The 10,984-nt window shown below is 44.9% G+C and overlaps 1 protein-coding gene across 1 annotated transcript; it reads left to right on the plus strand.

Moving 5' to 3' along the window:
* Positions 1-286: 286 nt before the first annotated feature.
* On the plus strand, positions 287-4,722 carry LOC149400292 (quillaic acid 3-O-glycosyltransferase CSL1-like). The gene is made up of 8 exons (XM_089611873.1): positions 287-1,080; positions 1,164-1,262; positions 1,338-1,469; positions 2,540-2,752; positions 2,835-2,934; positions 3,046-3,221; positions 3,310-3,657; positions 4,079-4,722. Exons 1-8 carry the CDS (start codon positions 493-495, stop codon positions 4,613-4,615), a joined length of 2,193 nt encoding a protein of 730 aa, XP_089467999.1. The 5' UTR covers positions 287-492; the 3' UTR covers positions 4,616-4,722.
* Positions 4,723-10,984: the final 6,262 nt, after the last annotated feature.

A 10,984-nucleotide genomic window follows, 5' to 3' on the forward strand; every position in this document is an offset into this window, starting at 1 on the left:
GAGAACAAAGCCAATTTTGCAAAAGAAATTTTTGGTACATGAAGATAATTTTCCACTCAAGTCAAGGTAAAATGGTGAGGCGGCTAATACTCCATAGATTGATCTTCTCTTCTTTTTCTTTTCTCTTCAAATATATATATTTTTTTAACATAAAAAAGAGCACTGAGCTATCACTTTCTCTCCACTTCCGACCATTCCTTTTACACATGAGCCGGGCTATTTCTTGATTAAGACGAAAAATCAGAATCGGATACTTTTCAAATCAAAGGTTTACTAAGACTATTGTGCTCGCGCATTTCTGAACTTTTCTCAAATCAAATTCAATTTGGGTTGGCTCATCCTTGATCACAAGTTTTTCACAAGATTTTACCCAAATACAGACAATTCAAAGACGATGAAACGTGATTTACACGTTTCACTCCTTTATAAAAGACACGGTTATAACTTATATAGACCGAAGACAACCACATAAATCTTTTATTAAGTCTCTTAATGGATAATTCCAAGCCTCTGCACATAAGCCACGTCAACAAACCAGCGATCAGAATCCACAAAGCATACACTTTCCTTCACTGCGCAGCAGTGTCGTTTCTGGTCTATTACAGAGCCGTTTCTCTTACGAGAGACAACCACCGAGCTCTCCCATGGCTGGTCGTAATCTTCGCCGGCGAGCTGATTCTCTTCGCCATTTGGCTCCTGGACAGAGCGTTCCGATGGAGGCCGGTCTCTCGGACGGTGTTCGTGGACAGGCTGCCGGAGGACGAGAAGCTTCCGGCGATCGACGTGTTTGTGTTCACGGCAGATCCGGAGCGAGAGCCGGCTCTGCAGGTGATGAGCACCGTGATATCGGCCATGGCGATGGACTATCCGCCGGAGAAGCTCCACGTGTACCTCTCCGACGACGGCGGTTCCGAGGCGACTCGGAATGGGATTAGAGAGGCTTGGAGGTTCGCGAGGCATTGGATTCCGTTCTGCCGGAGGTTTCGAGTCGCCAAGAGGTCTCCGGAGGCTTACTTCTCGAGCGGTGTTGATCGGAGGAGCTCTGATCATGAGTTTGTGGCCGAGAGAGAGATGATATATGTATTTGCACTTTTCTTTTTTCTTTCTTATTTGATTGGGTTTTTTTGTTTCTAACCTTGGGATAATGTAATAATTTGGTGCAGGAAAAATACCAAGAAATGAAGGAGAGTTTGAGAAGATTCAAGGAGACATTTGAAGACAAGAGTGGATTTAGTAGAGTAGATCACCCTTCTGTTGTTGAGGTATATACTATATATGTTTTGTGTGTCTGTGTGTGTGTTTTTTATGTTGAGGTTACAAGAGACCTAGTTTTGCAGGTGATTCAGGGTACTACAGATGAGAGGGTAGAGCAAGAAGAAGAATCTATGTTGCCTCGTCTTGTGTACGTTTCGCGCGAGAAACGGCCTTCTCAGCATCACCATTTCAAGGCCGGAGCAATTAACACCCTGGTATTAAAAAAAAAAAAAAAAAAAAAAAAAACCTCTTTCCTTCCATAGACTAAATTGACTATGGTCAACTACAGAGTTAGAAACGTTTTTATTTGAAATCTATGTGTCTTAGAGTATATAATTAAAATTGTACATATATTTAATTTTTAAATTTTTGACGCATATAAATTAAATTAGAATACACAAAATATGAAATTTCCGTTATGCAATTCAAATTGAAAAGAGTATTTATACATACGCCCCCTCTGATTTGATATGGTCGAGTATTGGAATCAAGAATTTGTTACAACTAGTAATTTTCATTGATTCATTTTAAAATTTTAGTTCAAGTTTCATTTTATTAAAAAAAAAATTCATCGGCTCGCTGTAAATTAAATTAACTAAAGAGTTGATTATAAAATGAAATTTGAATTACTTTTTAAAAGGAACATGGACTATTAGAGTACTAACCTAATTGCATTATGCCTCATATCTTCAAATTCAACTCTTAAATAATTAACATTCTGCATGCACTAGTCCTAAGTACTAAAATTTGTTGAACATTCATTAAATACAATGTAATAAAACATATATACGCCCTTAAGATTTAATATTGTTGAGTATTAATATAATTTGATACATCATGTCTTCAAATTCAACTCTTAAATAATTAACATTCTGCATACTAGTCTTAAACATTGAAATTTGTTGAACATTAATTCAATACAATGTGATAAAACAGTATTAGTAGTTTATGCAGCATTTTTTATTTCTGGCATTGTAATTTTAATAAAAACAATATTAGTTTTGTTGAAAAGTGTAATTTTTTTTAATTGAAAATATTTTATAATTGTGATATACATCAGCGCGCTAATCGTACGAATGCCTTTTTTTGTTTTTTTAATCTACTATATAAAACTTAAAAATATCATTCTTAAATTTTAATAAAATAAAATTTTACCCGATTTTTTTTCTTCTAAAAAAATCTTTTTAAGTATTTTAAAATTTTGCACTAGAATCCCCGCATAAATTTAAATTTGAACAATTTTGTCTCTCCTAAAATTGATTTCTTGCTTCGTCTCTGATTGCAGCTTCGAGTCTCGGGCGTGATGAGCAACTCTCCTTTCATACTCGCTCTCGACTGTGACATGTACTGCAACGACTCAACATCGGTGAGACAGGCCATGTGTTTCCACCTCGATCCCGATATGTCTCCCTCGTTGGCATTCGTCCAGTTCCCTCACCGATTCCACAACGTCGCGACTAATGACATCTACGACACTCAATTGAGATCCGCTTATCAAGTAAGCAATTGTCTCCACATCTCAACCTCACCTATAATTGACATACATAAAATTTCAATGATTTAATTTTTTTTTGTTTCAGCTATTGTGGCAAGGTCTTGATGGGCTTGACGGACCGGTGCTGTCTGGTACTGGATTTGTCATAAAGAGGTTGTCTTTGTATGGAAGCTATGTACAACAAGGTAAAGGGAATTGATATGTTTTTCTTTTTCTTTTTCTTTTTAGTACACTTGTTTATAGGCAAAGATTCTAGTTTTCCAATCATTTGTGGACCTTTCTCTTCCGTTACAAAGGCATTGACCCATTGGAGCTGAAGAAGGTTTTTGGGCCATCAAATGAGTTGATCAAATCAGTTTCTCAACGTGACAACAAGAAGCCTAACAACATACACTCTCACATTGCCATGCTAGAAGAGGCCAAATTCTTGGCTTCTTGTACATACGGAAACCAAACGAAATGGGGTCATGAGGTGAAATATAAACTAGTAATAGCCTTAGCTTGCGACGCAAGGAATCCATTTTAGTTCATCCTCATTTTTTTCGACTTTGGAATTCCAGGTCGGGTTTTTGCATTACTCGGTGGCAGAGGATTACTTGACGGGTTTCGTGTTGCAATCGAGGGGATGGAGATCGGTGTACCTGAGCTCGCCAGAGGCTCAGTTCTTGGGCTCCGGCGTCACGAATCTCAACGACCTGTTGACTCAGGGGACGCGATGGAGCTCCGGGCTAGTCGAAGTAGGGATATCGAAGTTTTGTCCGTTCACTTATAGTCCCTCTAAGATGTCTTTCCTTGAGAGGATGTGCTATGCCAATCTCTCATTTTTCCCTTTCTACTTCTTGCCCCTTTGGTGTTTCGCCACTATTCCTCAACTCTGCCTATTAAATGGCATATCTCTATACCCCAAGGTAACACAGACAAACCAGAATATCAAATAAATATATATATATATATATATATATATATATATATATATGATTGTTCAAAATTATATATGTACAACTTTAATTTCATTAAGTTAATTCAAGTATAACCGCTTAGCTAAAATGCGATATATTTAACAAAATCTAATTCATACATTTGAATAATTAATTTGACAAAATCATAGTAATAGCATATTTAATTTTTTTAAAAAAATGTGATGATAAACTGTCAAAATTTTCCAAAATTCCAGGAAAATAGTTGAGATTTTCTCTTTACTTAACGTGCTCTAAGAACAATCAGAACTTACCTCGCAATATATTTGAATAATTTATTAAACTCGTATTTACGTAAATGATTATTTTTTATCGTTCATCATGCGAAAATAAAAAAATTCTCCTTGTACAGGTATCTAGTGCGTTTTTTGCCGTGTTCCTCTCCATCTTCACGTCATCTCTGGCTCACCATTCCTACGAGGTTTTAACGACCGGGGGCTCGTTTCGCTCGGTTTTAAACGAGCAAAGGCTATGGATGATCAAATCTGTCACATCACACATGTACGGAAGCTTGGACGCTTTCATGAAGAGGATCGGCGCAAGGGAGGCCAGTTTTTCGCTCACAAACAAGACTGAGGACGATGAGAGAGTTGGGCTATACGAGAAGGGCTTGTTCGACTTCCGATTGCCAACCATGTTTCTCGCGCCGATCACCTTGATTGTCACCTTGAACGTGGCTTCGTTTCTTGTGGGAATCGGCAGAGCTTTTCTAGTGGGAGGTTTGGATGAGATGTTGGTACAAGTGTTCATCTCATTCTATGTCCTAGTCATTAGCTACCCTGTTATAGAAGCGATGGTAATCAGGAAGGACAAGGGACGTGTTCCAACGCCAATCACCGTATTATCTGCTCTACTAATCTCCATGATTGCGATTTCGCTTTCTCTCTAGATGGATCTACATTTCTCATGGACTCAATTGTGTTTGGTTTATTTGACAGCTTAATAGTGATTTGTGAGAGAAACGCATTCGAATAATCAAATGCATAGTTTGGTTGATTGGTCCAATTTATAAAACTAGATCCATTCTCGGTTTTAGAATTTGAATATTTGGATATCGATTTTTTTAAATCAGCGTTATGAAAATTCGTTTAAATTGGATAACCGATTTCAATACAAATTAATCATTTTTTTTTTCAAAATTATATCCGAATTTTCGGAACGGGATAACTGGAGTTTCAAATGCGGTTTAAGAAATCAATTATTTGAATAACCGAATTTTATATTTTAACAAATCTGTCTAATTATTTGTCAAAAAATTTGAAAATCCTCTGGCATTTTCCATGCTTTTGTACCTGCTTCTTCTTGTTGTGACCTCTTCATCATTGCACGTAGAATGGCCTCGTGGTCAGCTTCATCTTCTATAGTCATCTTGTTTATCATGTCCATTACCTATAAACACCCAATCAAAGGTAGAAGGGAAAATCATCAATAGAAGAAAAAAAAAACTAATAATCTCATATATAATACACAAATTGAAGAAATAGAAATTCAAATAAGATTTTATGCTACCAATCAATTAAAAAAAAAACTCAAAATTAAGCCTAAATATCGAAATTCCTGCAAAAATTTCAAAAAAAATATTGCTCGATTTGATGTTAGTTTTTAAAAAATATTCGGGCAAACCACTTCTAGGTCTTTGCAATTTACGGGAAACAATATGGAAAGCGTGTGGAATCTCAAATCTGATATTTAATCTTTTTTTTTTTTTTTTTTTGAAAAAACGTGGCCGGCACCACGGAAAATATTATTAGAAACCCTCACTTAAATGGCGGAGGAATACCGTGGTTACATCAAGGACTAAGACCACGGAGGTCGTTCACGGCCTCTTGAACAACATTAGGAGGGGCCGATCCCAACCACCTGGCGCCCGGATCAAAATTAAAAGCACAACTAGCTAAAGCATGGGCAGCCTTATTACAATCCCTTGGGTGAAACACAAAATCCAAGCTATCGAAACTAGGGAAGAGAAGAGTAATATCATTTAAAATAGTACCTAGCTCCGTGACCGGCACCTCACGTCTTCGGAGAGCCGATATCACCTCCAGGCAATCCGATTGAACGATGACACGTAGCCACCCCATATCCCACGCAAAAATCATACCTTGGAGCACCGCCGAAGCTTCTGCCAATTGAGGCGAAAGACCGAGCTGAATGACTGTCGTTTCTGAACCAAGAATCTCCCCCCTCGCATTACGCGCAATCGCCCCAAGCCCAATCCGGCGTTCGTCCGAGTGGACGGCAGCATCCACCGAGATTGCCACTTTGTCTTCCTGGGGAGGTTTCCACTGTCTCGGCGGGGCTGCCTCCCTTCCTCTCTTCTGACCCCCGCACGCTTCTTGGTAGTCACGGAGGAACAGAACCGACCAATCAAGGAGGGCGTCTGGTGTCCAAACCTTCCGCCCGGAGCATATACCATTCATGTGGTTCCATAATTCCCATAATAGAATAAGAAAGAGTTCAAGAGAGCGTACCTTTAGCTTCGTCGAGGCAAGGAGGAGCAAGCCAATAGTGTCGTCGCCCCGAAAGCACCGAACAATATCTTTAAACCCACCAAGCTTCCACACCTTCTTAGCCCAAGAGCATCCCCAAAACGCATGGAAGATAGTTTCCCCTCCCGTATTGCACACCGGGCACCTATCCTCAGAGGTAATGTGGCGGTGACGGAGAAGAGTCCTCGTCGGGATCCAGCCTCTGCACAATCTCCACAGGAAAGACTTGACTTTGGGGGGAATATTAAGCCCCCACATCTTGTTCCACCACACCGAATTCCCGGATTTACTAGAAGGCCCCTCCACCGCTTTCGCCTCCATCGCCACCCGATAACCACTCCGCACCGAGTAATCGCCGTCCTTGGTGAAATGCCATCTTAACATATCAGGACCACCGCCACGACTTTCCGGTATGCTTAAAATAGCCTCCACGTCTTCGGGCGGGAACATTGCCGTAATAAGGGGGATATTCCAGGCACCGCTGGAATCTTTAAGCTCGGAAACCCGCATTTCTTTCGGTATAGAAGCCGCATCACTAATTCTGAAGCTCGGAAGCCTGGGAAGCCACCCGTCTCCCGAGACCGATGTCGACTCTCCGTCCCCAATCACCCATCTAGACCCCTGAAGGATGAGCTCCTTTCCCCAACACAGACTCCTCCAAATAAAGGACCCCGTAGACCCGCAATTAGCCTCAAGGATATCCCGATTCGGGAAATAGCTCTGCTTGAAAACGCGCCCCACGAGGCTTTCCGGCCGTCGGATGAGGCTCCACACACTCTTGGCAAGAAGGGCCTTGTTAAAGTCCCCGATATCTCGGAACCCAAGACCACCGTCTGACTTGTGTTTCGTGAGCTCTGACCACTTACACCAGTGAATCTTCTTACTCTGACCTGTGTCTCCCCACCAAAAACTCGCGATTGCTTTGTGGATCCCATCAACGAGTCCTTGGGGAAGGCGGAAGCAGCTCGCCACATAGGTAGGGATAGCCTGAAGAACCGCCTTGACCAGAGTCTCTTTGCCGGCCTGCGAGAAATAGAGACCCCTCCAAGATTGGATCCTCTCCCAGACTCTCTCCCGAATGAAAGCAAAGATATCTGCCTTTTTCCTCCCCACCGCCGTAGGCAAGCCCAAGTAGCGGTTGTGGCATGACGTGACCGAAACACGAAGCATCTCGGCAAGCTCCGCTCCAAAAGCTTCATCCACATCCGATCCAAAACATATGTCAGATTTAGAATAATTAATTAACTGACCTGACGCCGCCGAGTAAGAAGCAAGACACCGGGCCACCTCCTCGCATTCTTCGCTATTGGCACGGAAAAACATAATGCTGTCATCTGCGAAGAAGAGGTGAGACACGACCAGATCCCCCCGACCGAACCTAGCTCCCTGGATAAGTTGTTGGTTTTCCCGTCTCCTGAGGAGGCACGAGAGGCCCTCCGAACAAAAAAGGAAAAGAAAGGGCGAGAGAGGATCACCTTGTCGAAGACCCCTCTCCGGAATCACCCGTCCCCTGACCTCCCTATTAATATTGAAGGAAAAACTTACCGAGGACACACATCGCATAATCTTCTCCACCCAAAGTCTATCATAGCCAAGCTTTAGCATCATAAGCTCCAAAAAGGACCATTCGACCCGGTCATACGCCTTTGACATGTCTATTTTAAGAGCCGCGCACGCACCGTTTCCGAATCGTCCCCGAGACATGGTATGGATGGCCTCATAGCAAATCATCACATTATCAAAGATTTGGCGACCCCCCACGAAGGCACTCTGGTTCTCCGAGATAGAGAGAGCCATCGTGCCCCGAAGGCGGTCAACCAAACATTTCGAGATGATCTTGTAGAGAACATTGCATAGGCTGATAGGTCTGAAGTCGCTGACCCTTTCCGGCTTATCAATCTTGGGAATAAGGGTGATGATCGTGCTGTTGATTCCCTTAACTGACCTGTCATCATTTAAAACACCCAAACAAAAATCACCCACAATATTCCAGTACCTTTGGTAGAACAAGGCCGGGAACCCATCCTCCCCCGGAGCTTTAATGGCCTCCATTTCGAAGACCGCGCGCTTCACGTCCTCGCCGGAGAAAGGAAGGAGTAGCGTCTCATTCATGGCTTCCGTGATTACCGGGTCTACCGCCTCCCCTACCTCTTCCAAGTTCTCGTGCGTAGGCTGTATAGACAAAAAAATGGACGAGAAGTAAGATGAGATCACATTATAAATATTACCCATACCCTCAACCCAATGTCCGGACTCATCGAATAGGCCTTGGATCATGTTTCTTTTTCTTCTGGCGGAGGCCTTGCGATGAAAAAACTTAGAGTTCTTGTCACCGCTCTTCATCCAAGTGGTTCGACTCCTCTGGCGCCAAAAGATTTCTTCTTTTTCGAGCAAGGTATCGAGTTGTCTTTCCTCCCTACGAATCTCCTCTACGTTCAGACCATCATCTCTCTCGCTAACTTCTGCGAAGATAGCCTTTTGCCTCTCTATACGCTCCCGCAATCCCCGCCATTTAGTTTTTCCCCAGTTTTGAAGCGCCAACCTGCAACTTCTGAGAGACGCCGTAATCCGGTCCTCCACTGCTCCCCTCGGGTCCGGGTCCCAAGCCGAGCGGATAACCTCCTTGCAATCTTCCTCCGAGCACCAAGCTTCCTCGAAGAAGAAACGATGCAGCCCCCGATTGTCTCTCTTCCGGATCTCTCCCGTAGTGTTGAGAAGGAGCGGTCTATGGTCGGAGCCCCAAAACTGGAGGTGGAAGACCTTTGCATGAGGAAAAAGGTTCATCCACTCCGGGTTTCCGAGGCACCTATCCAATCTTCCAGCGCAGCTACCAGGATTCTCGCTACGACGCCACGTGAATGGAGCCCCCTCAAACCCGAGGTCACTAAGATCACAATCTTCCAACATCGTGCGAAACTCCTCCAATAGGCCGGGGCCTCTCGATCTGTTCGCGCTAAGCTCAGCATTCGAAGTCACCTCATTCAAGTCACCCCCCACCAGCCACGGAAGCTCCGGCCAAGGCCGCAGCCTTCTAATCAGCTCCCACGTCATTTTCCTTTGGTTCGCCACCGGGTCACCGTAAACACCAAGAAAATTCCAACACCGCCCCTCTTCATCAGTAACAATCCCCTCCACGTGGAATCTCGAATAAGAACGGATCGAGAAACCAATAAAGTTATTCCAAAGAACCACAAGACCCCCACTTCTGCCCACACAATCTACCGTAAAACACCCATCAAACCCCAAATACACTCTCAGTCTCTCAGCCGCACGACTCCTCATCTTGGTCTCCGATAAAAACATCAAGGTCGGTCGATGAGTCATCACGTGAGAGTGGAGTGCCCGCTTCGTCCGGGGGCTGCCCAGCCCCTGGACGTTCCAGAAAACACCTATCATAGCGCTCGGCGGCCCTCGTCGAGGGGCGCCGCTTCAGTAGGTGAGGAAACTCCGCCTAAATCCCCGGTCGAGGAAAAGTGCACAGTCAAAATGGGGTTCGAAGCCGCAGTGGGATCCTCCTGTGAGGGCTTCAAGTCCACAGGAGAAAGAACACAGTCGTTCGTAGGATCAGACGAGACCCGGGCAAGCTTACCAATAGCGTCTTCACCCTTGTTCGTGCTCCCTTTCCGTTTCGTGCCAGGTATAGGCGTAGGGGTCGAAACTCTATGACTTCTGCCTCCTGACCCAGACTTCTTCCGCGAACCTGGCCCCGGGCCCCTCTTCTTAGCTTTGAAGACCAGCCCATCACCACCCCCAGAAATAGGTGTGGACCCGCTAACACAGGAATGAGAAGTCTTCCCGTGGAGCACAAAGAGATCTTCCGCCGAGAATTTGCCCTCGGCCGCACCTTCCTCTCTGGCCAACTGCTTCCATTTCGTACCGTCGTCACGAATCCTCAGCGCCGAGAAGGGGTTTTGACTTCCTTCCTGCGCAGCGACCTCCGCGGCCTTGACAGGCCGGGGCTGCCCGGCCAACGAAGACCCACTGGTACTAGACGCACCAGCCCGGGTCTGAGAATCCTGTGCGCCAAATTCCGGCTGGGGAAGGTCCTCAACCAAAGAGCCGGCCTTGATAGCCCTCGCACTCGTTTTCTCGTTCGACAGGAGGTTCGAACTTGTTCCCTGTAATTTCGGTCCAGTATCACATAAAGGGGACCAAGCTGCAGAGCCCAGCCCAAGAGAAACCTCCTATGTAGACCTCAAATGGGCTTTTCCTTCCAGGCCCAAAACAATCCCCACCTCGGCCTCCCCTTCAATACCCACATCAGTACAAGACCCAGCAGTGGAGCCCACCAAAACCGCGTTAGACATACGCGCTTTCCCTTTATCTTTAGCCGCTCCCCCTTTCCCAGGTAAATTCCTGATACTAGGATCTTTAATAGCAGAAGAAGATCGCGCGTTTCCCAGGCCCCGGGTGTTGGGTTGTTGATGATTAGGAGCCGTCTCAGTCGCCCAATGAGAGGAGCGCGTGTCCCCCGTCTCCCGAGTCCCGAAGGTGTTGGGTTTGCTGCAGGAATTAATATCATTCCTTTCCCCACGTGGGTCCCCAACGGTCGGGGGGCGCCGCTTAGCCGCCACTTCGTCCCTCCGAGCGCTACCGGCGCCAGCCGCCACTCCCCTCTGGTTCGAGGCCCGGCGACCCTTCGCTTCCTTCGTCTCCAACCCCCAGATTTTGAAGGAGTTGGACTCAAACCTATTCGGTGCCTCCGCTCTCAGCCAATCCCCAAATTTGTGACCGGGGATGTTCCCTTCAGTCGTCTCCCCCACAGTCGG

The sequence above is a fragment of the Urtica dioica genome, chromosome 4 (genome assembly GCF_054948205.1).
Source record: "Urtica dioica subsp. dioica isolate 48M chromosome 4, U.dioica_male_clone48M_v1_H2, whole genome shotgun sequence".
NCBI classification, from domain to species: Eukaryota; Viridiplantae; Streptophyta; class Magnoliopsida; order Rosales; family Urticaceae; genus Urtica; species Urtica dioica.